Here is a 22776-nt window from a genome sequence, read left to right as displayed (position 1 = left end):
TTGCGCTCTGTCTGATTCCTCTCTCTGCCATTGTTGTGCTCTGTCTGATTCCTCTCTGCCATTGTTGTGCTCTGTCTGATTCCTCTCTGCCATTGTTGTGCTGTCTGATTCCTCTCTGTCATTGTTGCGCTCTGTCTGATTCCTCTCTGTCATTGTTGTGCTCTGTCTGATTCCTCTCTTTCATTGTTGTGCTGTTCCTGATTCCTCTCTCTGCCATCGTTGTGCTCTGTCTGATTCCTCTCTCTGCCATCGTTGCGCTCTGTCTGATTCCTCTCTCTGCCATCGTTGCGCTCTGTCTGATTCCTCTCTCTGCCATCGTTGCGCTCTGTCTGATTCCTCTCTCTGCCATCGTTGCGCTCTGTCTGATTCTTCTCTCTGCCATCGTTGCGCTCTGTCTGATTCCTCTCTCTGCCATCGTTGCGCTCTGTCTGATTCCTCTCTCTGCCATCGTTGCGCTCTGTCTGATTCCTCTCTCTGCCATCGTTGCGCTCTGTCTGATTCCTCTCTCTGCCATCGTTGCGCTCTGTCTGATTCTTCTCTCTGCCGTCGTTGCGCTCTGTCTGATTCCTCTCTCTGCCGTCGTTGCGCTCTGTCTGATTCCTCTCTCTGCCATTGTTGTGCTCTGTCTGATTCCTCTCTGCCATTGTTGTGCTCTGTCTGATTCCTCTCTGCCATTGTTGTGCTGTCTGATTCCTCTCTGTCATTGTTGCGCTCTGTCTGATTCCTCTCTGTCATTGTTGTGCTCTGTCTGATTCCTCTCTTTCATTGTTGTGCTGTTCCTGATTCCTCTCTCTGCCATCGTTGTGCTCTGTCTGATTCCTCTCTCTGCCATCGTTGCGCTCTGTCTGATTCCTCTCTCTGCCATCGTTGCGCTCTGTCTGATTCCTCTCTCTGCCATCGTTGCGCTCTGTCTGATTCTTCTCTCTGCCATCGTTGCGCTCTGTCTGATTCCTCTCTCTGCCATCGTTGCGCTCTGTCTGATTCCTCTCTCTGCCATCGTTGCGCTCTGTCTGATTCCTCTCTCTGCCATCGTTGCGCTCTGTCTGATTCCTCTCTGTGACATTGTTGCGCTCTGTCTGATTCCTCTCTGCCATTGTTGCGCTCTGTCTGATTCCTCTCTCTGACATTGTTGTGCTCTGTCTGATTTCTCTCTGACATTGTTGTGCTCTGTCTGATTCCTCTCTGCCATTGTTGTGCTCTGTCTGATTCCTCTCTGACATTGTTGCGCTCTGTCTGATTCCTCTCTCTGCCATTGTTGTGCTCTTATCTGATTCCTCTCTGCCATTGTTGTGCTCTGTCTGATTCCTCTCTGCCATTGTTGCGCTCTGTCTGATTCCTCTCTGTCATTGTTGTGCTCTGTCTGATTCCTCTCTTTCATTGTTGTGCTGTTCCTGATTCCTCTCTCTGCCATCGTTGTGCTCTGTCTGATTCCTCTCTCTGACATCGTTGCGCTCTGTCTGATTCCTCTCTCTGCCATCGTTGCGCTCTGTCTGATTCCTCTCTCTGACATCGTTGCGCTCTGTCTGATTCTTCTCTCTGCCATCGTTGCGCTCTGTCTGATTCCTCTCTCTGCCATCGTTGCGCTCTGTCTGATTCCTCTCTCTGCCATCGTTGCGCTCTGTCTGATTCCTCTCTGCCATTGTTGCGCTCTGTCTGATTCCTCTCTGCCATTGTTGCGCTCTGTCTGATTCCTCTCTCTGCCATTGTTGCGCTCTGTCTGATTCCTCTCTCTGCCATTGTTGCGCTCTGTCTGATTCCTCTCTCTGCCATCGTTGCGCTCTGTCTGATTCCTCTCTCTGCCATCGTTGCGCTCTGTCTGATTCCTCTCTCTGCCATCGTTGCGCTCTGTCTGATTCCTCTCTCTGCCATCGTTGCGCTCTGTCTGATTCCTCTCTCTGCCATCGTTGCGCTCTGTCTGATTCCTCTCTCTGACATCGTTGCGCTCTGTCTGATTCCTCTCTCTGCCATTGTTGCGCTCTGTCTGATTCCTCTCTCTGACATTGTTGTGCTCTGTCTGATTCCTCTCTGACATTGTTGCGCTCTGTCTGATTCCTCTCTGACATTGTTGCGCTCTGTCTGATTCCTCTCTGTGACATTGTTGCGCTCTGTCTGATTCCTCTCTGCCATTGTTGCGCTCTGTCTGATTCCTCTCTCTGCCATTGTTGCGCTCTGTCTGATTCCTCTCTCTGCCATTGTTGCGCTCTGTCTGATTCCTCTCTGCCATTGTTGCGCTCTGTCTGATTCCTCTCTCTGACATTGTTGCGCTCTGTCTGATTCCTCTCTGTCATTGTTGCGCTCTGTCTGATTCCTCTCTCTGACATCGTTGCGCTCTGTCTGATTCCTCTCTGTGACATTGTTGTGCTCTGTCTGATTCCTCTCTGACATTGTTGCGCTCTGTCTGATTCCTCTCTCTGACATTGTTGCGCTCTGTCTGATTCCTCTCTGCCATTGTTGCGCTCTGTCTGATTCCTCTCTCTGCCATTGTTGCGCTCTGTCTGATTCCTCTCTCTGACATTGTTGCGCTCTGTCTGATTCCTCTCTGCCATTGTTGCGCTCTGTCTGATTCCTCTCTCTGACATTGTTGCACTCTGTCTGATTCCTCTCTGTCATTGTTGCGCTCTGTCTGATTCCTCTCTCTGCCATTGTTGCGCTCTGTCTGATTCCTCTCTCTGCCATTGTTGCGCTCTGTCTGATTCCTCTCTCTGCCATTGTTGCGCTCTGTCTGATTCCTCTCTCTGCCATTGTTGCGCTCTGTCTGATTCCTCTCTGCCATTGTTGCGCTCTGTCTGATTCCTCTCTCTGACATTGTTGCGCTCTGTCTGATTCCTCTCTGTCATTGTTGCGCTCTGTCTGATTCCTCTCTCTGTCATTGTTGTGCTGTTCCTGATTCCTCTCTCTGCCATCGTTGTGCTCTGTCTGATTCCTCTGTCTGACATCGTTGCGCTCTGTCTGAATCCTCTCTCTGACATCGTTGCGCTCTGTCTGAATCCTCTCTCTGCCATCGTTGCGCTCTGTCTGATTCCTCTCTCTGCCATCGTTGCACTCTGTCTGGGTTTCCTTGTATCTTTTTCACTTCTGGACTTTCGTGTGTGTGTTGTTGTAGGTTTGAAGCATCTGTCTCATCTTGTCCTGGACCAGACCAAGCTGAGCGATAGCGGAGTGTGTGATTTCCTGCTGAACTCGGAGTGCTCACTCACTCACTTGAGTGTCAACCAGACAGCAGTGTCGGAGCGCACCCTTGGCCTGCTGGTGCAGCGGAGCCCGGAGCTGCGGGTGCTGAGTGTGAAGCACACCCAGGTGGGCCCGGCTGTCCCAGTAACCCCTCATGTATGGAGTTCTCAGGACTCATTCTCCGTCTCTTTGGCTGTCTCTTAGGTTTCGGACATCTCCTCATTGTGTGGTATGAAGCAGCTGACAACTCTCCATTTAGACAGCACTTCTGTGACTGAGGAGTCTCTGCAGACTGTCTCTTCCCTGCCGCTCCTCTCCACACTCACACTGTCTGGTGTGCAGTCTCTCAGCTCTAATAGAGTGCTGGAGCTCCTGTCTGGTGAGTGCTGGGATGTCTCTTGTTTAGTGATGTCTATATCTCAGTGATGTCCCTAGTAATATCCTCTCTCCTGTGTCACAGGGCTGTCTCTCACCCGCCTCCTGCTTCCAGGGAGACACAGCCTGTCTGATGCCGGGCTCTCACATCTGTCTCATCTCAGCAGTCTCTTAGAATTAGACCTAACGGATCACACGCAGATCACAGACCAAGGAGTTCAGCATGTCTCTGAGCTCACCAGGTGATTGGGTGCCGTGAGAGGAGACTGTGGCGCCGTGCGAGGAGACTGTGGCGCCGTGCGAGGAGACTGTGGCGCCGTGCGAGGAGACTGCGGCGCCGTGAGAGGAGACTGCGGCGCCGTGAGAGGAGACTGCGGCGCCGTGAGAGGAGACTGCGGCGCCGTGAGAGGAGGCTGCGGCGCCGTGAGAGGAGGCTGCGGCGCCGTGAGAGGAGGCTGCGGCGCCGTGAGAGGAGGCTGCGGCGCCGTGAGAGGAGGCTGCGGTGCCGTGCGAGGAAACGCGGGCGCTGTGAGAGGGTAGGGGGAGCTGCATGAGTTTTTTAGGTGTGTTGGAGATGATGGGTGGTTGGTGAGGGTCCTGGAGGTCTGCTGAATTTGATGGGAAGTGTTGGAGGTTTATGGGGTGGTAGGGGGCTGTCAGGGCTGATGAGACCCCCTCATAGTCATGTATGTTGCCTCCTTAGGTTGCGTGTTCTCTCCCTGTGTAACACGTCCGTATCAGACGCTGGACTTCTCCACTTGCGGGGACTGAAGCTTTTGGAGGAATTAAGTTTGGACCGGACTAAAGTGACCAGCAGAGGGGTGTCCCATTGCATCCCCCATCTGCCACATCTTCAGGTTTCCCCCCCTGTTCCTTAGATTGGTTGACCCCTTCTTCTCTGCCCCTCCCTCTTGACATGCAGATTTTACACAATCTTCTACTCAGATCATATATTTGACTGTCCCAGGGGCATGGGGGCTTCCAGGAGACTGGAGGAGGAGGACAGAGGAGTCTGGGGGAGGACAGAGGAGTCTGGGGGAGGAGGTGGACAGAGGGGTCTGGGGGAGGAGGAGGACAGAGGAGTCTGGGGGAGGAGGTGGACAGAGGGGTCTGGGGGAGGAGGAGGACAGAGGAGTCTGGGGGAGGAGGAGGACAGAGGAGTCTGGGGGAGGAGGAGGACAGAGGAGTCTGGGGGAGGAGGTGGACAGAGGGGTCTGGGGGAGGAGGAGGACAGAGGGGTCTGGGGGAGGAGGTGGACAGAGGGGTCTGGGGGAGGAGGAGGACAGAGGAGTCTGGGGGAGGAGGTGGACAGAGGGGTCTGGGGGAGGAGGAGGACAGAGGAGTCTGGGGGAGGAGGAGGACAGAGGAGTCTGGGGGAGGAGGAGGACAGAGGAGTCTGGGGGAGGAGGAGGACAGAGGAGTCTGGGGGAGGAGGAGGACAGAGGAGTCTGGGGGAGGAGGAGGGCAGAGGGGTCTGGGGGAGGAGGAGGGCAGAGGGGTCTGGGGGAGGGGGAGGACGGAGGAGGAGTCTGGAGGACGGGGGAGGAGGAGGAGTCTGGAGGACGGGGGAGGAGGAGGAGTCTGGAGGACGGGGAGGAGGACAGAGGAGTCTGGAGGAGGAGGACAGAGGAGGTGGTGGTGGACGGGGGAGGAGGAGGAGCACAGGGGAGGAGGTGTCAGGAGGAGTATGGGGGAGGAGGTGTCTGGAGGAGGGGGAGGAGGTGTCTGGAGGAGGGGGAGGAGGAGGAGTCTGGAGGACGGGGGAGGAGGAGGAGTCTGGAGGAGGGGGAGGAGGACAGAGGAGTCTGGGGATGTGATGAGTATATTGGGGTCTCGCTGTCTAGTTACAAGCTTTTCCTTCGGGCAGGTCCTGGGATTGTCGGACACGGGGGTTGGGGACAATGTCCTGAAGTTTGGTGTCCAGAAATGCAAAAATCTTCTGAAACTGAATCTAAGCCGCACGCGAGTCACCAACAAGGGTGAGTCTGCTCGAGGTGTGCTGGGGGAGGAGCTATACTGTGGTGCCTGGGGGAGGAGCTATACTGTGTTGCCTGGGGGAGGAGCTATACTGTGGTGCCTGGGGGAGGAGCTATACTGTGTTGCCTGGGGGAGGAGCTATACTGTGTTGCCTGGGGGAGGAGCTATACTGTGGTGTCTGGGGGAGGAGATATACTGTGGTGCCTGGGGGAGGAGATATACTGTGGTGCCTGGGGGAGGAGCTATACTGTGGTGCCTGGGGGAGGAGCTATACTGTGGTGCCTGGGGGAGGAGCTATACTGTGGTGCCTGGGGGAGGAACTATACTGTGGTGCCTGGGGGAGGAGCTATACTGTGGTGCCTGGGGGAGGAGCTATACTGTGGTGCCTGGGGGAGGAGCTATACTGTGGTGCCTGGGGGAGGAGCTATACTGTGGTGTCTGGGGGAGGAGCTATACTGTGTTGCCTGGGGGAGGAGCTATACTGTGGTGCCTGGGGGAGGAGCTATACTGTGTTGCCTGGGGGAGGAGCTATACTGTGTTGCCTGGGGGAGGAGCTATACTGTGGTGCCTGGGGGAGGAGCTATACTGTGGTGCTAGGGGGAGGAGCTATACTGTGGTGCCTGGGGGAGGAGCTATACTGTGGTGCCTGGGGGAGGAGCTATACTGTGGTGCCTGGGGGAGGAGCTATACTGTGGTGCCTGGGGGAGGAGCTATACTGTGGTGCCTGGGGGAGGAGCTATACTGTGTTGCCTGGGGGAGGAGCTATACTGTGGTGCCTGGGGGAGGAGCTATACTGTGGTGTCCGGGGGAGGAGCTATACTGTGGTGTCCGGGGGAGGGGCTCTGTGCTGTCTGTGGATTCCTGGGGGAGGGGCTCAGTGCTGTCTGTGGATTCCCGGGGGAGGGGCTCTGTGCTGTCTGTGGATTCCTGGGGGAGGGGCTCTGTGCTGCCTGTGGATTCCCGGGGGAGGGGCTCTGTGCTGTCTGTGGATTCCCGGGGGAGGGGCTCTGTGCTGTCTGTAGATTCCCGGGGGAGGGGCTCTGTGCTGTCTGTAGATTCCCGGGGGAGGGGCTCTGTGCTGTCTGTAGATTCCCGGGGGAGGGGCTCTGTGCTGTCTGTAGATTCCCGGGGGAGGGGCTCTGTGCTGTCTGTAGATTCCCGGGGGAGTGGCTCTGTGCTGTCTGTAGATTCCCGGGGGAGGGGCTCTTTGCTGTCTGTGGATTCCTGGGGGAGGTGCTTGGTGCTGTACACCATTATACCCTTTTTTCCTCTGTGACCTATGACCTCTCACTCGTTTTCTCGTGACTAGGTCTTCGTTTTCTGGCGCACGCCTCCATTGTACAGCTGAGCCTGGACGGTTCTGGGGTGACTCTGTCGGGGGTATCGGACCTCATGAGTGGTTGCTCCTCCCTCAGCAGTGTGAGGGCCAACAACCTGCGGATCCTTCCCATGGAGCAGGTGTCCGAGGAGGAGGGGAGCGGGTGATGTCATGTAAGGAGTGTCATGTCATCGGGAGGGCGGAGGTGGCAGAGGAGACATTTTAGTTTTTGAGTCAGAGATTTTATTTTATGGCGACATCGACGGCGTTTCCAATAAAATTCTGAAACCTTTGTGGTGTCGTGGTCCTTGTGAGGTCTCTGTAGATGATCCTCGGCTCCCCGACCTTTAACCTGTGACCCCTATACAGGGGACCTGGACACCTCTCCGCTGTATAGTCAGGTAATGGCCGGGAGAGAACACTCCAGAGAATGGAGGCAGCGCAGGAGAAGTGCCGCATAGGGGGCGCTAGAATCTGGTCCCTGCAGCCTCTGCTCTAATTGTAATGACCAGACGTCTGGCCCGGGACTCCAGGACCCTCCCCAGACTGCACCTAGAATGTCAGGACCCTCCCCAGACCGCACCTAGAATGTCAGGACCCTCCCCAGACCGCGCCTACAATGTCAGGACCCTCCCCAGACCGGGCCTAGAATGTCAGGACCCTCCCCAGACCGCACCTAGAATGTCAGGACCCTCCCCGGACCGTGCCTAGAATGTCAGGACCCTCCCCGGACCGTGCCTAGAATGTCAGGACCCTCCCCGGACCGTGCCTAGAATGTCAGGACCCTCCCCGGACCGCGCCTAGAATGTCAGGACCCTCCCCAGACCGCGCCTAGAATGTCAGGACCCTCCCCAGACCGCAGCTGAATGTCAGGACCCTCCCCAGATCACACCTAGAATGTCAGGACCCTCCCCAGATCGCACCTAGAATGTCAGGACCCTCCCCAGACCGCACCTGAATGTCAGGACCCTTCCCAGACCGCACCTAGAATGTCAGGACCCTCCCCAGACCGCACCTAGAATATAAGGATCCTCCCCAGACCGCACCTGAATGTCAGCACCCTCCCCAGACCGCACCTAGAATGTCAGGAGCCCCACAGACCGCACCTAGAATGTAAGGACCCTCCACGGACCGCACCTAGAATGTCAGGACCCTCCCCGGACCGCACCTAGAATGTCAGGTCCCTCCCCGGACTGCACCTAGAATCTAAGGACCCTCCCCAGACCGCACCTAGAATGTCAGGTCCCTCCCCAGACCGCACCTAGAATGTCAGGACCCTCCCCAGACCGCACCTAGAATGTCAGGTCCCTCCCCAGACCGCACCTAGAATGTCAGGACCCTCCCCAGACCGCACCTGAATGTCAGGACCCTTCCCAGACCGCACCTAGAATGTCAGGACCCTCCCCAGACCGCACCTAGAATATAAGGATCCTCCCCAGACCGCACCTGAATGTCAGGACCCTTCCCAGACCGCACCTAGAATGTCAGGTCCCTCCCCAGACCGCACCTAGAATGTCAGGACCCTCCCCAGACCGCACCTAGAATATAAGGATCCTCCACAGACCGCACCTAGAATGTCAGGACCCTCCCCAGACCGCACCTAGAATGTCAGGACCCTCCCCGGACCGCACCTAGAATGTCTGGACCCTCCACAGACCACCCCTAGAATGTCAGGACCCTCCCCAGACCGCACCTAGAATGTCAGGACCCTCCACAGACCACCCCTAGAATGTCAGGACCCTCCCCAGACCGCACCTAGAATGTAAGGACCCTCCCCAGACCGCACCTAGAATGTCAGGAGCCCCACAGACCGCACCTAGAATGTAAGGACCCTCCACGGACCGCACCTAGAATGTCAGGACCCTCCCCGGACCGCACCTAGAATGTCTGGACCCTCCACAGACCACCCCTAGAATGTCAGGACCCTCCCCAGACCGCACCTAGAATGTCAGGACCCTCCACAGACCACCCCTAGAATGTCAGGACCCTCCCCAGACCGCACCTAGAATGTAAGGACCCTCCACAGACCGCACCTAGAATGTCAGGACCCTCCCCAGACCGCGCCTAGAATGTCAGGAGCCCCCCAGAAGTGAAGCTCGGCCGTAGCCTCCATGACACCAGAGCCTGCCCTGATACTCGTCTACATAGAGCAGCGCAGGCGTGCACCGGAACACTGCAACATACAGGTCATGTCCCGTGCGTGGTCAGAGGTCGACCGTGCTCCCCGAGCAAAGTGGGGACCAACACCCGGGCCACAAATGGTGCAGCCGGATATCGGTTCCCATTACGACCGAATGCCCCAACACTGCTTTGCAGTCTCTTTGAGTAAAAATTGCTGCAGGCTTCTTGGATACTACAGAAGTTCATAACACAGAGAAAGGAGCACAGCAGTGTAAGAACACACCCCCAGTGCACTTGCAGAACCTACAATCCTGGTATATAATTCTGTATTTCACAGTCCTGCTGCTACTAACAATGTACACTAAGGTAAGATTACGCATTTATCCAGGAGAAATACATAACACTGGCTGCGCAAAGCACAGCAGTGTGAGGTCACACCCCGAGTGGTATAAAGGCCTGCCGCTACTAACATGTACAATGAGGATGCTTCATCAATCTGTCTATGCCAGAAATGCTGTGATCCACATTTTAGACCATTTTTTAATGTGCAGTCTGTACTATGTGCAGTGTCCTCTCTCCTGTGCAGTCTGTACTATGTGCAGTGTCCTTCCTCCTGTGCAGTCTGTACTATGTGCAGTCTCCTCTCTCCTGTGCAGTCTGTACTATGTGCAGTGTCCTCTCTCCTGTGCAGTCTGTACTATGTGCAGTGTCTTACCTCCTGTGCAGTCTGTACTATGTGCAGTGTCCTCCCTCCTGTGCAGTCTGTACTATGTGCAGTGTCCTCTCTCCTGTGCAGTCTGTACTATGTGCAGTGTCCTTCCTCCTGTGCAGTCTGTACTATGTGCAGTCTCCTCCCTCCTGTGCAGTCTGTACTATGTGCAGTGTCCTCCCTCCTGTGCAGTCTGTACTATGTGCAGTGTCCTCCTCCTGTGCAGTCTGTACTATGTGCAGTGTCCTCCCTCCTGTGCAGTCTGTACTATGTGCAGTGTCCTCTCTCCTGTGCAGTCTGTACTATGTGCAGTGTCCTCCCTCCTGTGCAGTCTGTACTATGTGCAGTCTCCTCCCTCCTGTGCAGTCTGTACTATGTGCAGTGTCTTACCTCCTGTGCAGTCTGTACTATGTGCAGTGTCCTCCTCCTGTGCAGTCTGTACTAAATGCAGTGTCCTCTCCTGTGCAGTCTGTACTATGTGCAGTGTCCTCTCTCCTGTGCAGTCTGTACTATGTGCAGTGTCCTCTCTCCTGTGCAGTCTGTACTATGTGCAGTGTCCTCCCTCCTGTGCAGTCTGTACTATGTGCAGTGTCCTCCTCCTGTGCAGTCTGTACTATGTGCAGTGTCCTCCCTCCTGTGCAGTCTGTACTATGTGCAGTGTCCTCCCTCCTCCTGTGCAGTCTGTACTATGTGCAGTGTCCTCCCTCCTGTGCAGTCTGTACTGTGTGCAGTGTCCTTCCTCCTGTGCAGTCTGTACTATGTGCAGTGTCCTCCCTCCTGTGCAGTTTGTACTATGTGCAGTGTCCTCTCTCCTGTGCAGTCTGCACTATGTGCAGTGCCCTCCCTCCTGTGCAGTCTGTACTATGTGCAGTGTCCTCCCTCCTGTGCAGTCTCTACAATGTGCAGTGTGTCCTCCCTCCTGTGCAGTCTGTACTATGTGCAGTGTCCTCTCTCCTGTGCAGTCTGTACTATGTGCAGTGTCCTCTCTCCTGTGCAGTCTGTACTATGTGCAGTGTCCTCTCTCCTGTGCAGTCTGTACTATGTGCAGTGTCCTCTCTCCTGTGCAGTCTGTACTATGTGCAGTGTCCTCTCTCCTGTGCAGTCTGTACTATGTGCAGTGTCCTCCCTCCTGTGCAGTCTGTACTATGTGCAGTGTCCTCCTCCTGTGCAGTCTGTACTGTGCAGTGTCCTCTCTCCTGTGCAGTCTGTACTATGTGCAGTGTCCTCCCTCCTGTGCAGTCTGTACTATGTGCAGTGTCCTCCCTCCTGTGCAGTCTGTACTGTGCAGTGTCCTCTCTCCTGTGCAGTCTGTACTATGTGCAGTGTCCGCCCTCCTGTGCATTCTGTACTATGTGCAGTATCCTCCCTCCTGTGCAGTCTGTACTATGTGCAGTCTCCTCTCTCCTGTGCTGTCTGTACTATGTGCAGTGTCCTCCCTCCTGTGCAGTCTGTACTATGTGCAGTGTCCTCCTCCTGTGCAGTCTGTACTGTGCAGTGTCCTCTCTCCTGTGCAGTCTGTACTATGTGCAGTGTCCTCCCTCCGGTGCAGTCTGTACTATGTGCAGTGTCCTCCCTCCTGTTCAGTCTGCACTATGTGCAGTGTCCTCCTCCTGTGCAGTCTGTACTGTGCAGTGTCCTCTCTCCTGTGCAGTCTGTACTATGTGCAGTGTCCTCCCTCCGGTGCAGTCTGTACTATGTGCAGTGTCCTCCTTCTGTGCAGTCTGTACTATGTGCAGTGTCCTCTCTCCTGTGCAGTCTGTACTATGTGCAGTGTCCTCCCTCCTGTGCAGTCTGTACTATGTGCAGTCTCCTCCCTCCTGTGCAATCTGTACTATGTGCAGTGTCCTCCCTCCTGTTCAGTCTGCACTATGTGCAGTGTCCTCCTCCTGTGCAGTCTGTACTAAATGCAGTGTCCTCTCTCCTGTGCAGTCTGTACTATGTGCAGTGTCCTCTCTCCTGTGCAGTCTGTACTATGTGCAGTGTCCTCTCTCCTGTGCAGTCTGTACTATGTGCAGTGTCCTCCCTCCTCCTGTGCAGTCTGTACGATGTGCAGTGTCCTCCCTCCTGTGCAGTCTGTACTGTGTGCAGTGTCCTTCCTCCTGTGCAGTCTGTACTATGTGCAGTCTGTACTATGTGCAGTGTCCTCTCTCCTGTGCAGTCTGCACTATGTGCAGTGCCCTCCCTCCTGTGCAGTCTGTACTATGTGCAGTGTCCTCCCTCCTGTGCAGTCTCTACTATGTGCAGTGTCCTCCCTCCTGTGCAGTCTGTACTATGTGCAGTGTCCTCTCTCCTGTGCAGTCTGTACTATGTGCAGTGTCCTCCCTCCTGTGCAGTCTGTACTATGTGCAGTGTCCTCCCTCCTGTGCAGTCTGTACTGTGCAGTGTCCTCTCTCCTGTGCAGTCTGTACTATATGCAGTGTCCGCCCTCCTGTGCATTCTGTACTATGTGCAGTATCCTCCCTCCTGTGCAGTCTGTACTATGTGCAGTCTCCTCTCTCCTGTGCTGTCTGTACTATGTGCAGTGTCCTCCCTCCTGTGCAGTCTGTACTATGTGCAGTGTCCTCCTCCTGTGCAGTCTGTACTGTGCAGTGTCCTCTCTCCTGTGCAGTCTGTACTATGTGCAGTGTCCTCCCTCCAGTGCAGTCTGTACTATGTGCAGTGTCCTCCCTCCTGTTCAGTCTGCACTATGTGCAGTGTCCTCCTCCTGTGCAGTCTGTACTGTGCAGTGTCCTCTCTCCTGTGCAGTCTGTACTATGTGCAGTGTCCTCCCTCCGGTGCAGTCTGTACTATGTGCAGTGTCCTCCTTCTGTGCAGTCTGTACTATGTGCAGTGTCCTCTCTCCTGTGCAGTCTGTACTATGTGCAGTGTCCTCCCTCCTGTGCAGTCTGTACTATGTGCAGTCTCCTCTCTCCTGTGCAGTCTGTACTATGTGCAGTGTCCTCCTCCTGTGCAGTCTGTACTATGTGCAGTGTCCTCTCTCCTGTGCAGTCTGTACTATGTGCATTGTCCTCCTCCTGTGCAGTCTGTACTATGTGCAGTGTCCTCTCTCCTGTGCAGTCTGTACTATGTGCAGTGTCCTCTCTCCTGTGCAGTCTGTACTATGTGCAGTGTCCTCTCTCCTGTGCAGTCTGTACTATGTGCAGTGTCCTCCCTCCTCCTGTGCAGTCTGTACTATGTGCAGTGTCCTCCCTCCTGTGCAGTCTGTACTATGTGCAGTGTCCTCCTCCTGTGCAGTCTGTACTATGTGCAGTGTCCTCCCTCCTGTGCAGTCTGTACTATGTGCAGTGTCCTCCCTCCTCCTGTGCAGTCTGTACTATGTGCAGTGTCCTCCCTCCTGTGCAGTCTGTACTGTGTGCAGTGTCCTTCCTCCTGTGCAGTCTGTACTATGTGCAGTGTCCTTCCTCCTGTGCAGTCTGTACTATGTGCAGTGTCCTCCCTCCTGTGCAGTTTGTACTATGTGCAGTGTCCTCTCTCCTGTGCAGTCTGCACTATGTGCAGTGCCCTCCCTCCTGTGCAGTCTGTACTATGTGCAGTGTCCTCCCTCCTGTGCAGTCTCTACAATGTGCAGTGTGTCCTCCCTCCTGTGCAGTCTGTACTATGTGCAGTGTCCTCTCTCCTGTGCAGTCTGTACTATGTGCAGTGTCCTCTCTCCTGTGCAGTCTGTACTATGTGCAGTGTCCTCTCTCCTGTGCAGTCTGTACTATGTGCAGTGTCCTCTCTCCTGTGCAGTCTGTACTATGTGCAGTGTCCTCCCTCCTGTGCAGTCTGTACTATGTGCGGTGTCCTCCCTCCGGTGCAGTCTGCACTATGTGCAGTGTCCTCCTCCTGTGCAGTCTGTACTGTGCAGTGTCCTCTCTCCTGTGCAGTCTGTACTATGTGCAGTGTCCTCCCTCCGGTGCAGTCTGTACTATGTGCAGTGTCCTCCTTCTGTGCAGTCTGTACTATGTGCAGTGTCCTCTCTCCTGTGCAGTCTGTACTATGTGCAGTGTCCTCCCTCCTGTGCAGTCTGTACTATGTGCAGTCTCCTCTCTCCTGTGCAGTCTGTACTATGTGCAGTGTCCTCCTCCTGTGCAGTCTGTACTATGTGCAGTGTCCTCTCTCCTGTGCAGTCTGTACTATGTGCAGTGTCCTCCTCCTGTGCAGTCTCTACTATGTGCAGTGTCCTCTCTCCTGTGCAGTCTGTACCATGTGCAGTGTCCTCCCTCCTGTGCAGTCTGTACCGTGTGCAGTGTCCTCCCTCCTGTGCAGTCTGTACTATGTGCAGTGTCCCCCCTCCTGTGCAGTCTGTACTATGTGCAGTGTCCTCCCTCCTGTGCAGTCTGTACTATGTGCAGAGTCCCCCCTCCTGTGCAGTCTGTACTATTTGCAGTGTCCCCCCTCCTGTGCAGTCTGTACTATGTGCAGTGTCCCCCCTCCTGTGCAGTCTGTACTATGTGCAGTGTCCTCTCTCCTGTGCAGTCTGTACTATGTGCAGTGTCCTCCCTCCTGTGCAGTCTGTACTATGTGCAGTCTCCTCTCTCCTGTGCAGTCTGTACTATGTGCAGTGTCCTCCCTCCTGTGCAGTCTGTACTATGTGCAGTGCCCTCCCTCCTGCGCAGTCTGTACTATGTGCAGTGTCCTCCCTCCTGCGCAGTCTGTACTATGTGCAGTGTCCTCTCTCCTGTGCAGTCTGTACTATGTGCAGTGTCCTCCTCCTGTGCAGTCTGTACTATGTGCAGTGTCCTCCCTCCTGTGCAGTCTGTACTATGTGCAGTGTCCTCCTCCTGTGCAGTCTGTACTATGTGCAGTGTCCTCTCTCCTGTGCAGTCTGTACTATGTGCAGTGTCCTCCTCCTGTGCAGTCTCTACTATGTGCAGTGTCCTCTCTCCTGTGCAGTCTGTACCATGTGCAGTGTCCTCCCTCCTGTGCAGTCTGTACCGTGTGCAGTGTCCTCCCTCCTGTGCAGTCTGTACTATGTGCAGTGTCCCCCCTCCTGTGCAGTCTGTACTATGTGCAGTGTCCTCCCTCCTGTGCAGTCTGTACTATGTGCAGAGTCCCCCCTCCTGTGCAGTCTGTACTATTTGCAGTGTCCCCCCTCCTGTGCAGTCTGTACTATGTGCAGTGCCCTACCTCCTGTGCAGTCTGTACTATGTGCAGTGTCCCCCCTCCTGTGCAGTCTGTACTATGTGCAGTGTCCCCCCTTGTATTGCCTGTCAAAAAATAAGGTGGACCTAGCGTCCTACTTACTGCGCTCACTAATATACTAATTAGGAAGGAACTACGGTCAATACAAATTTAATCTTAAACAGTAATATTTTTATTTGCTGAATAACAGATTAACAATTATTGCTTATATACTGAGTACATATTAATTAGAAAGTAAGCATCAATACATTACCGGATATTGTAGCATCACTTATCCTGACGGGGGACCTCGGCAGGGCAAGGAAAATTCCGGATCAACATCACAGACCGAAGTGCGTCCACTCGAGAGTCTGGAAAAGTCCCTGCCCCCTGTCAGGACCCCCTTGCTTTTATATCATTTCATAAACAAAGGCATCATCTATTTTAGATACTGCCGCATCATTTTGTAACATGAAATGAACAAAGACATTATTCGTACTAGATACTGTCACATCATCATTTTGTAACATATGTATCAATGATCACGCGCTGGTATGTGCAGAAGACTTGTTATTGTCCTGTGCAGCGCGTGATTCTCGCTTTTAAAACTGCGTGATCACATCATGGATGAGACAAAGGACAAGGTTTTACTCCATTTTGTATAGTCCTTATTAGAAACTTAATAGGCCACATTGTCACATTCTAATTGATGTAATTATCATTCACACTCCAAATGCTTCACATTTGTATCACAATCGGTCCTTGACAATGTAGACTATTTGATGTTTCTGTAGTTGACCATGACAACTCGTGGTCTGGTAAACAATTTATATCCATAAAGCAATTCCAGATAATGTAATTACAATAATAGCAATTACAATCACAGGATGTATCAACCAATTTAACATCCTCTCTGCAGATGGAGAATATCCCATGGAAATGTCCCACCAGTGATGTGATGTAGCTTCTTGGATGGAAGAACCCATCTTAACTATTTTATCAGCTACTATAGTTGTTGTGACAGTATGGTATTGCACACTCTTATTCAATTGTTGAATCAAATGTTGTCCAAACTTTGAATGTTGGATCAATTGTTTTAACTTAGTCAAATTCAAATCCCATGACTGCACTTCTAGAGTAAGTGGAGTCCATTTTAGATCTTTGGATATGATGTGATAATGCATCCTACAAAGGGCATTTCCATTCTTGGAATAACAGGAACATTAGTGACCACACATATTTCTTGAGGGGCTACTTCAACTAATAACTGATAGGTTAATGGCAATATAGTAAATTTACATACATTAATAGAACCCTGTAACAAGCATGATTCATACGTCTTGGATTGTAATCTACAAATCTTTCCCTCTAATGTGTCATCACAAAAAGATAAATCATGAGTATAATTCTGTGAATCTATGTAGGTCCCCTGGAACTCTTGCATCCAATAGTGCTGAGATCCTGGGGGCCCCAACAATATAAACATTACTACAAATTTACACATAGTTTTTTACCTTGGTTACATTGTATACATTGATTATACCATATATATATGTATCATTTTTGGAGCATCAATCTTGTGCCAGGATTGACTCGGTATGGCAGTTTTAAACACTTCTCGCCACACTGCTTCATTCCCAGTCATCAACTTAGTTTGTATAGCATCATGCTGTTGTATATAGTATACTACTTGCATAGTACATAGAGTGAAATTCAAAACTGTGCCAGTATTAACCTCTAAACCCTCTAAAATATTATCAGTTCTATTAACAGTCCTTTATAGAAAAGTGTCCACATCAATGGCTTATCGCCAAGGGTGCCATATGGTAGGCATCCATTGTCCTTGTAGAGTCAATGCATCCTGAATTCTTTTTCCAGCTTGGCTTAGCTTGTTGGCTATAGTCTCAATATCAAATCCATTGAGAGTACCAGTTACTGCACCGTATCCTCCCAGTAAAATATCACACCAAGCTCTTCTTTTACTTTTCTTGTTACATTCAGGTAGAGGAAGAAATGTCACTGTAGTCATTATAACAGTTTTTTTTTTTGTTCCCACTTTGGCACAAGTAGAGGGTATTCTTTTAATATGTCCTGGATCTACTTTTGTTATTAGGACTAGGCACATGGCACATGGCTAATTTGCTAGCTGTTTACAACATTTTAATTGTACTTTAGAATCAATGATTGTATTCAAATTGTCCTGGTACATCAAATACCAAGGCCTAAATAGGTTGCTGGAGGATTCCGGTGGTCCTCTCCAACCTTGTCCTTGTTCAAAAGATATATCAGCAACCAAACATGTTTTCTTTGCAAAACAGGTGAAATTATCCTAGGTTCGATTAGTAGGATTTCCTTTCCAACTCCATCCTAGTGTGGTGATGTTAGTCTTTTCCAATAAGGCACCAGGCGTTCAGGTTTTACTTCCGGCCAAATACCCGCCTCCAAGGATTCCAATAGTTAGGTACGTCTAAGGGAAAGAAACACAAACATTATATTTCCTCATTCTCTTAAGTAACATTTTTCCTGTGGAACATATTCCCATTTTTCTACTCCAGGTCTCATGATCAACAAGGTTCTAGCTTTCCCCACTGCTATCACTTCTGTGGGAGAGGGCGGTCCTTGGTTATTTAGAACCCATATTTTAGCTCCAAAATTGGTAGCATCAGAAGAGCCAAAACTTTTATCTCCCCTTATGTTAACTTCTAATGGGACAGACCCTTCTTTTGGAGTAGCATTATTGATGGGAATAAGCAATAACTGGGCAATTGTTTGGTTTTTCTCTGTACCCAATTTGGTCATCTCACCCTGATAATCTTCATCAATTACGCCTCCCAACACTATACATCCTTTCAGAGCTAAACTAGATCTTGTGACTATTTGCTCATAGTGAACTTTTGTAATTTTACATCCTAAACAAGTGGCTATTTCCTGAACCTTACCTGAGGAGATAAGATTTACCTCCATTGAGCTGAGATCCAAACCTGCCGACAGTGGAGTAGCTCGAATGGGTGTAACTGCATTCTCCTGAATTTTCTTATACAGCAGTGAATCTATTATATTATTAACTTTTACAGTGATATTAGGGGTCAACATCCTCATTAAAGGAGTCATTGAATCAGTAATGGGCCTATTATTTAAAATCCATAGAGCCTCACTAAGGTGATCCTTCCATTGCCCATATGCACTGTCTGACGGGTTTAGCTTCTTTAGGGTGCTTTTAAGCAACCCATTCATCCTTTCCACTAACACTGCTGCTTGAGGATAGTAAGGCATATGATATACCCCGTGGATGTTGTTGTTTTGTGCATACTTTTTATCCTGTTTTCCAGTAAAATGTGACCCATTGTCTGATTGCATCTGCAACGGGACTCCATAATACTGGGCAACAGTTTCCAAAGTTCTCAGTGTACTCCATTGAGTGGCAGATTTACAAGGAAATCCTACCCTCAATCCTGAGTATGTATCCACTGCCGTACACAAATATCTGCATCCCCTGCTTTCTGGCAGAGGGCCAATGAAATAAATTTGTCAAATTTGAGCTGGTAGTTGTCCTCGACCTATGTGTCCCATTACTGTGTGGGGAACTTCTCTTTTCTGGCTATGTTGACATATTGGGCAATTCTGGATGGTACCTTTAATTATGTCAAGGGTTAGAGGAATTCCTCTATCTTGGGTCCACCTGTAAGTAGCTTTTTTTTTTTTTTTTTCAAGTGCCCACTTTTGTTGTGTACCCTGAAGCCATGATTGCTTTTCTTTTTGGAAGAAGTGTCTGCTGTTCTGATCGCTGCTTGTTTATCTGCTTTGGAATTAAACAAACGTTCAAGTGAATCAGTTGGTACATGAGCATCAACATGAAAAACAGTAGTAGGGGTGTATTCAAGAATTTATTTGTATCCCCCGGAAATTTGATACTGTTTCAGGGCAACTAGTTTAGAAGCCGGGAGAATATGTATTGGGGGCATTTATACCTTCCCTTCCAATAACGGACATGCTTAATTTTCCGTTTTTCTTACCCCAAATGCAAATTTTCCTTCTTTCAAATGTAGTGTTATCCCTTTAAGAATATCAATGTCAATAATGTATTCTGGTATCGGGACCACCAAAACGGGGTAGTTTCTAATGGGCAAGTTACCTTTAGGACCTCTAAATTTTTTGAGATTTCCACATATTAAAGTAGCCTTTGCCCCCTTATCAATCAAAGCTGGGACTCTTTGAATATTACCCCCTTTCAATGGATGCTAAGATTAACATAGGGGTGATCATCTCTTTTTATAAACACAGGGGTTTGGCTGGCTACTCATGCTGTTTCATTATCTGATCCTAAATCAGTGATTAATGACTTTTAATCCATTTCTTGTGTTACCTTGGTTGCAACCGCGGCCGCCAGTTCCTCCCGAGGATACACATCTTGATAATCTGTCCAAGAAATTTCCTATGGTTTAAGAACGTCCTTCTTTTAGGGGCTCTCCTGTGCTAGCCTTTTTTACTGATGATACTTTTTGTTTATACATTCTCTATAATTCCTGAGTTTCCTTCCCATCGATATGTTCCTTTTTCACCCCAGCTTTCAGCAGAGCTTGGAACATATCTTTCCTCAAGACCCTACTAGAATCCCCTTCTTGTTTTTTCCTCCAATCTGAGTTATAAGGTTTACTGTTCCCCGAGTGTTTGGGGGCTGCAGGCTCTTTCAAATCTCTAATATCTTGCAACTTTCTCATTCTGGCCAACACTGTGCTAATAGCTTCTCCAGTCATTGTTACCGTAAGGGTTAAAATGACTGCTTTATATGCTGGAGGTGTGACTATTTCTTATGCTGGCTGTGAGAGGGTAGTTCAGGAAATCATCTTCCATCCCTAATACAGATAAGGCGCTACGCATTGCCTCCTCTTTTAGTCTCTCAAGACCATCCCTTATAGTATACCAGGGTTTCTCATTCAACGGCAAATCTAACTCTGCCGGATACCTGTTCTGGAAACAGTGAGCCAGAATTAAAAGTAAATTCTGCACCCTTATCCCGGTATCCACAAAGTAGGTCTTAAAAGAACATTGTGTAATAGGGTCTTTGGATAGATTGATAAACTTTCCCACATCTCCCTCATCCAGCATTACTCCCGTTCCTCCATATTCACTTACTCTGACCAACCACTGTATCTCACTTTCTCCTGTTCTCTCTAATCTTTTTCTGATAGGTTTGGCTAACACACTCGGGGGGGGGGGGGGGTGTCTATTACAGGGTCTGGGGGGTCCTCCCATTCTGAATTAGAGGAAGATTCCCACACATCCCCATCCCACTTATCTGGATTCCAATCTATTGAAGCTTCTGCAATAATTTTGTGCACCTTGTTTTTGTTAACTTTGCCCTTTCTTTTCCTGTATTTATTCTGGGCTATTTTTACAGCAGTATTTTCTGCAATGCTCTTATAATGCTGTAGTTTATCATTCAGAAGGCAGGTATTACACTCCAACACCACCTTCTTCCCTCCCAACTCAGTTTCTGCTCTAACTGAGACTCTTTCCTTTGAAGTTGTTGATTGCGCTCATGCATATGGCTGTAGGCACTTGCCAATATCCAACAATGTCTGCCTAAAGCAACTGCATCACCTGACTTAACAGGGACCTCCTCTAGTATGTGTACTAGATGAAGGGGTTACTGCATCACCTGTCCTAACAGGGACCTCCTCTAGTATGTGTACTAGATCGAGGGGTTACTGCATCACCTGTTCTAACAGGGACCTCCTCTAGTATGTGTACTAGATCGAGGGGTTACTGCATCACCTGACCTAACAGGGACCTCCTCTAGTATGTGTACTAGATGAAAGGCTTACTACATCACCTGTCCTAACAGGGACCTCCTCTAGTATGTGTACTAGATGAAGGGGTTACTGCATCACCTGTCCTAACAGGGACCTCCTCTAGTATGTGTATTAAATCGAGGGGTTACTGCATCACCTGACCTAACAGGGACCTCCTCTAGTATGTGTACTAGATCGAGGGGTTACTGCATCACCTGTCCTAACAGGGACCTCCTCTAGTATGTGTACTAGATGAAGGGGTTACTGCATCACCTGTCCTAACAGGGACCTCCTATAGTATGTGTATTAAATCGAGGGGTTACTGCATCACCTGACCTAACAGGGACCTCCTCTAGTATGTGTACTAGATCGAGGGGTTACTGCATCACCTGTCCTAACAGGGACCTCCTCTAGTATGTGTACTAGATGAAGGGGTTACTGCATCACCTGACCTAACAGGGACCTCCTCTAGTATGTGTACTAGATGAAGGGGTTACTGCATCACCTGTCCTAACAGGGACCTCCTCTAGTATGTGTACTAGATCGAGGGGTTACTGCATCACCTGACCTAACAGGGACCTCCTCTAGTATTTTCACTAGATCTACGGGTTCACAGGTTTTGAGTTTACTTTCCCAGGGTTCAGCTAACCCTGATGTTCCTAATTCTTGTGCTAAGATAGAATATGGTGCCTCAGACCAGCCGGGCACTTCTATTCCCTCTGGGGTGTGATTTTTTCGCCTCCTGAACATTTTCTGATGTTTTGGCTCGGTGCCAAAAGATCGAAAATTTTGGCAATTTGCCAAGAGGTCAAATTTTGCACAGGGGTTCCCTACCTTCTTTACAACCACCCTATAATCTCAGAATGTTTGCAAAGGCTTTGGTTCTTTTGTTACAGTCTCCCGTATATTGTTGTGTTATCCGTGAGCCCACTCCACTCGCTCCTTCAATCCCACCTATCCTTCAACTCCACCGACCCGTGCAATAGGGCTGCATACGGTAAAGTTTCTGGACAGTTTTGCGGAATATCCAGCCTGGGCCTGTTCTCACGGACCGTTAACACAGCGTTTTTATACGGAATCCTGCCCGACTACGCCAATTTATGTATTGCCTGTCAAAAAATAAGGTGGACCTAGCGTCCTACTTACTGCGCTCACTAATATACTAATTAGGAAGGAACTACGGTCAATACAAATTTAATCTTAAACAGTAATATTTTTATTTGCTGAATAACAGATTAACAATTATTGCTTATATACTGAGTACATATTAATTAGAAAGTAAGCATCAATACATTACCGGATATTGTAGCATCACTTATCCTGACGGGGGACCTCGGCAGGGCAAGGAAAATTCCGGATCAACATCACAGACCGAAGTGCGTCCACTCGAGAGTCTGGAAAAGTCCCTGCCCCCTGTCAGGATCCCCTTGCTTTTATATCATTTCATAAACAAAGGCATCATCTATTTTAGATACTGCCGCATCATTTTGTAACATGAAATGAACAAAGACATTATTCGTACTAGATACTGTCACATCATCATTTTGTAACATATGTTTCAATGATCACGCGCTGGTATGTGCAGAAGACTTGTTATTGTCCTGTGCAGCGCGTGATTCTCGCTTTTAAAACTGCGTGATCACATCATGGATGAGACAAAGAACAAGGTTTTACTCCATTTTGTATAGTCCTTATTAGAAACTTAATAGGCCACATTGTCACATTCTAATTGATGTAATTATCATTCACACTCCAAATGCTTCACATTTGTATCACACCCCTCCTGTGCAGTCTGTACTATGTGCAGTGTCCTCCTCCTGTGCAGTCTTTACTATGTGCAGTGTCCTTCCTCCTGTGCAGTCTGTACTATGTGCAGTGTCCTCCCTCCTGTGCAGTCTGTACTATGTGCAGTGTCCTCCTCCTGTGCAGTCTTTACTATGTGCAGTGTCCTTCCTCCTGTGCAGTCTGTACTATGTGCAGTGTCCTCCCTCCTGTGCAGTCTGTACTATGTGCAGCGTCCTCCCTCCTGTGCAGTCTGTACGATGTGCAGTGTCCCCCCTCCTGTGCAGTCTGTACTATGTGCAGTGTCCTCCCTCCTGTGCAGTCTGTACTATGTGCAGTGTCCTCCCTCCTGTGCAGTCTGTACTATGTGCAGTGTCCTCCCTCCTGTGCAGTCTGTACTATGTGCAGTCTCCTCTCTCCTGTGCAGT

At 50.3% G+C, this 22776-nt stretch overlaps 1 protein-coding gene and 1 long non-coding RNA gene across 5 annotated transcripts in view; one reads left to right on the top strand and one right to left on the bottom strand.

Moving 5' to 3' along the window:
• The window catches only part of LOC140109601 (uncharacterized), a 53724-nt gene extending 46590 nt beyond the window's left edge, over positions 1–7134 (top strand). For all 3 annotated transcript variants that reach the window (XM_072132107.1, XM_072132106.1, XM_072132108.1), the window contains exons 13-18: positions 3104–3297; positions 3376–3550; positions 3632–3788; positions 4250–4403; positions 5414–5525; positions 6833–7134. In XM_072132107.1, coding sequence (XP_071988208.1) covers positions 3104–3297; positions 3376–3550; positions 3632–3788; positions 4250–4403; positions 5414–5525; positions 6833–7008 — 968 coding nt within the window. In that variant the 3' untranslated portion in view covers positions 7009–7134. The remainder of the gene's footprint in view (positions 1–3103; positions 3298–3375; positions 3551–3631; positions 3789–4249; positions 4404–5413; positions 5526–6832) is intronic.
• A 7810-nt stretch (positions 7135–14944) lies between these two features.
• Positions 14945–22338, bottom strand: LOC140109604 (uncharacterized). 2 transcript variants are annotated; one of them, XR_011851387.1, is made up of 2 exons: positions 21864–22338; positions 14945–18573 (listed from the first exon to the last, which is right to left on the bottom strand). It is a non-coding gene; the product is annotated as an uncharacterized lncRNA (long non-coding RNA). The 2 variants fall into 2 exon arrangements; XR_011851386.1 differs by having other exon boundaries at positions 14945–18570.
• Positions 22339–22776: the final 438 nt, after the last annotated feature.

The sequence above is a fragment of the Engystomops pustulosus genome, unplaced genomic scaffold, assembly GCF_040894005.1.
Source record: "Engystomops pustulosus unplaced genomic scaffold, aEngPut4.maternal MAT_SCAFFOLD_231, whole genome shotgun sequence".
NCBI classification, from domain to species: Eukaryota; Metazoa; Chordata; class Amphibia; order Anura; family Leptodactylidae; genus Engystomops; species Engystomops pustulosus.
Note: the sequence above shows the minus strand (reverse complement) of the source record. Positions and strands in the feature narration are given on the sequence as shown.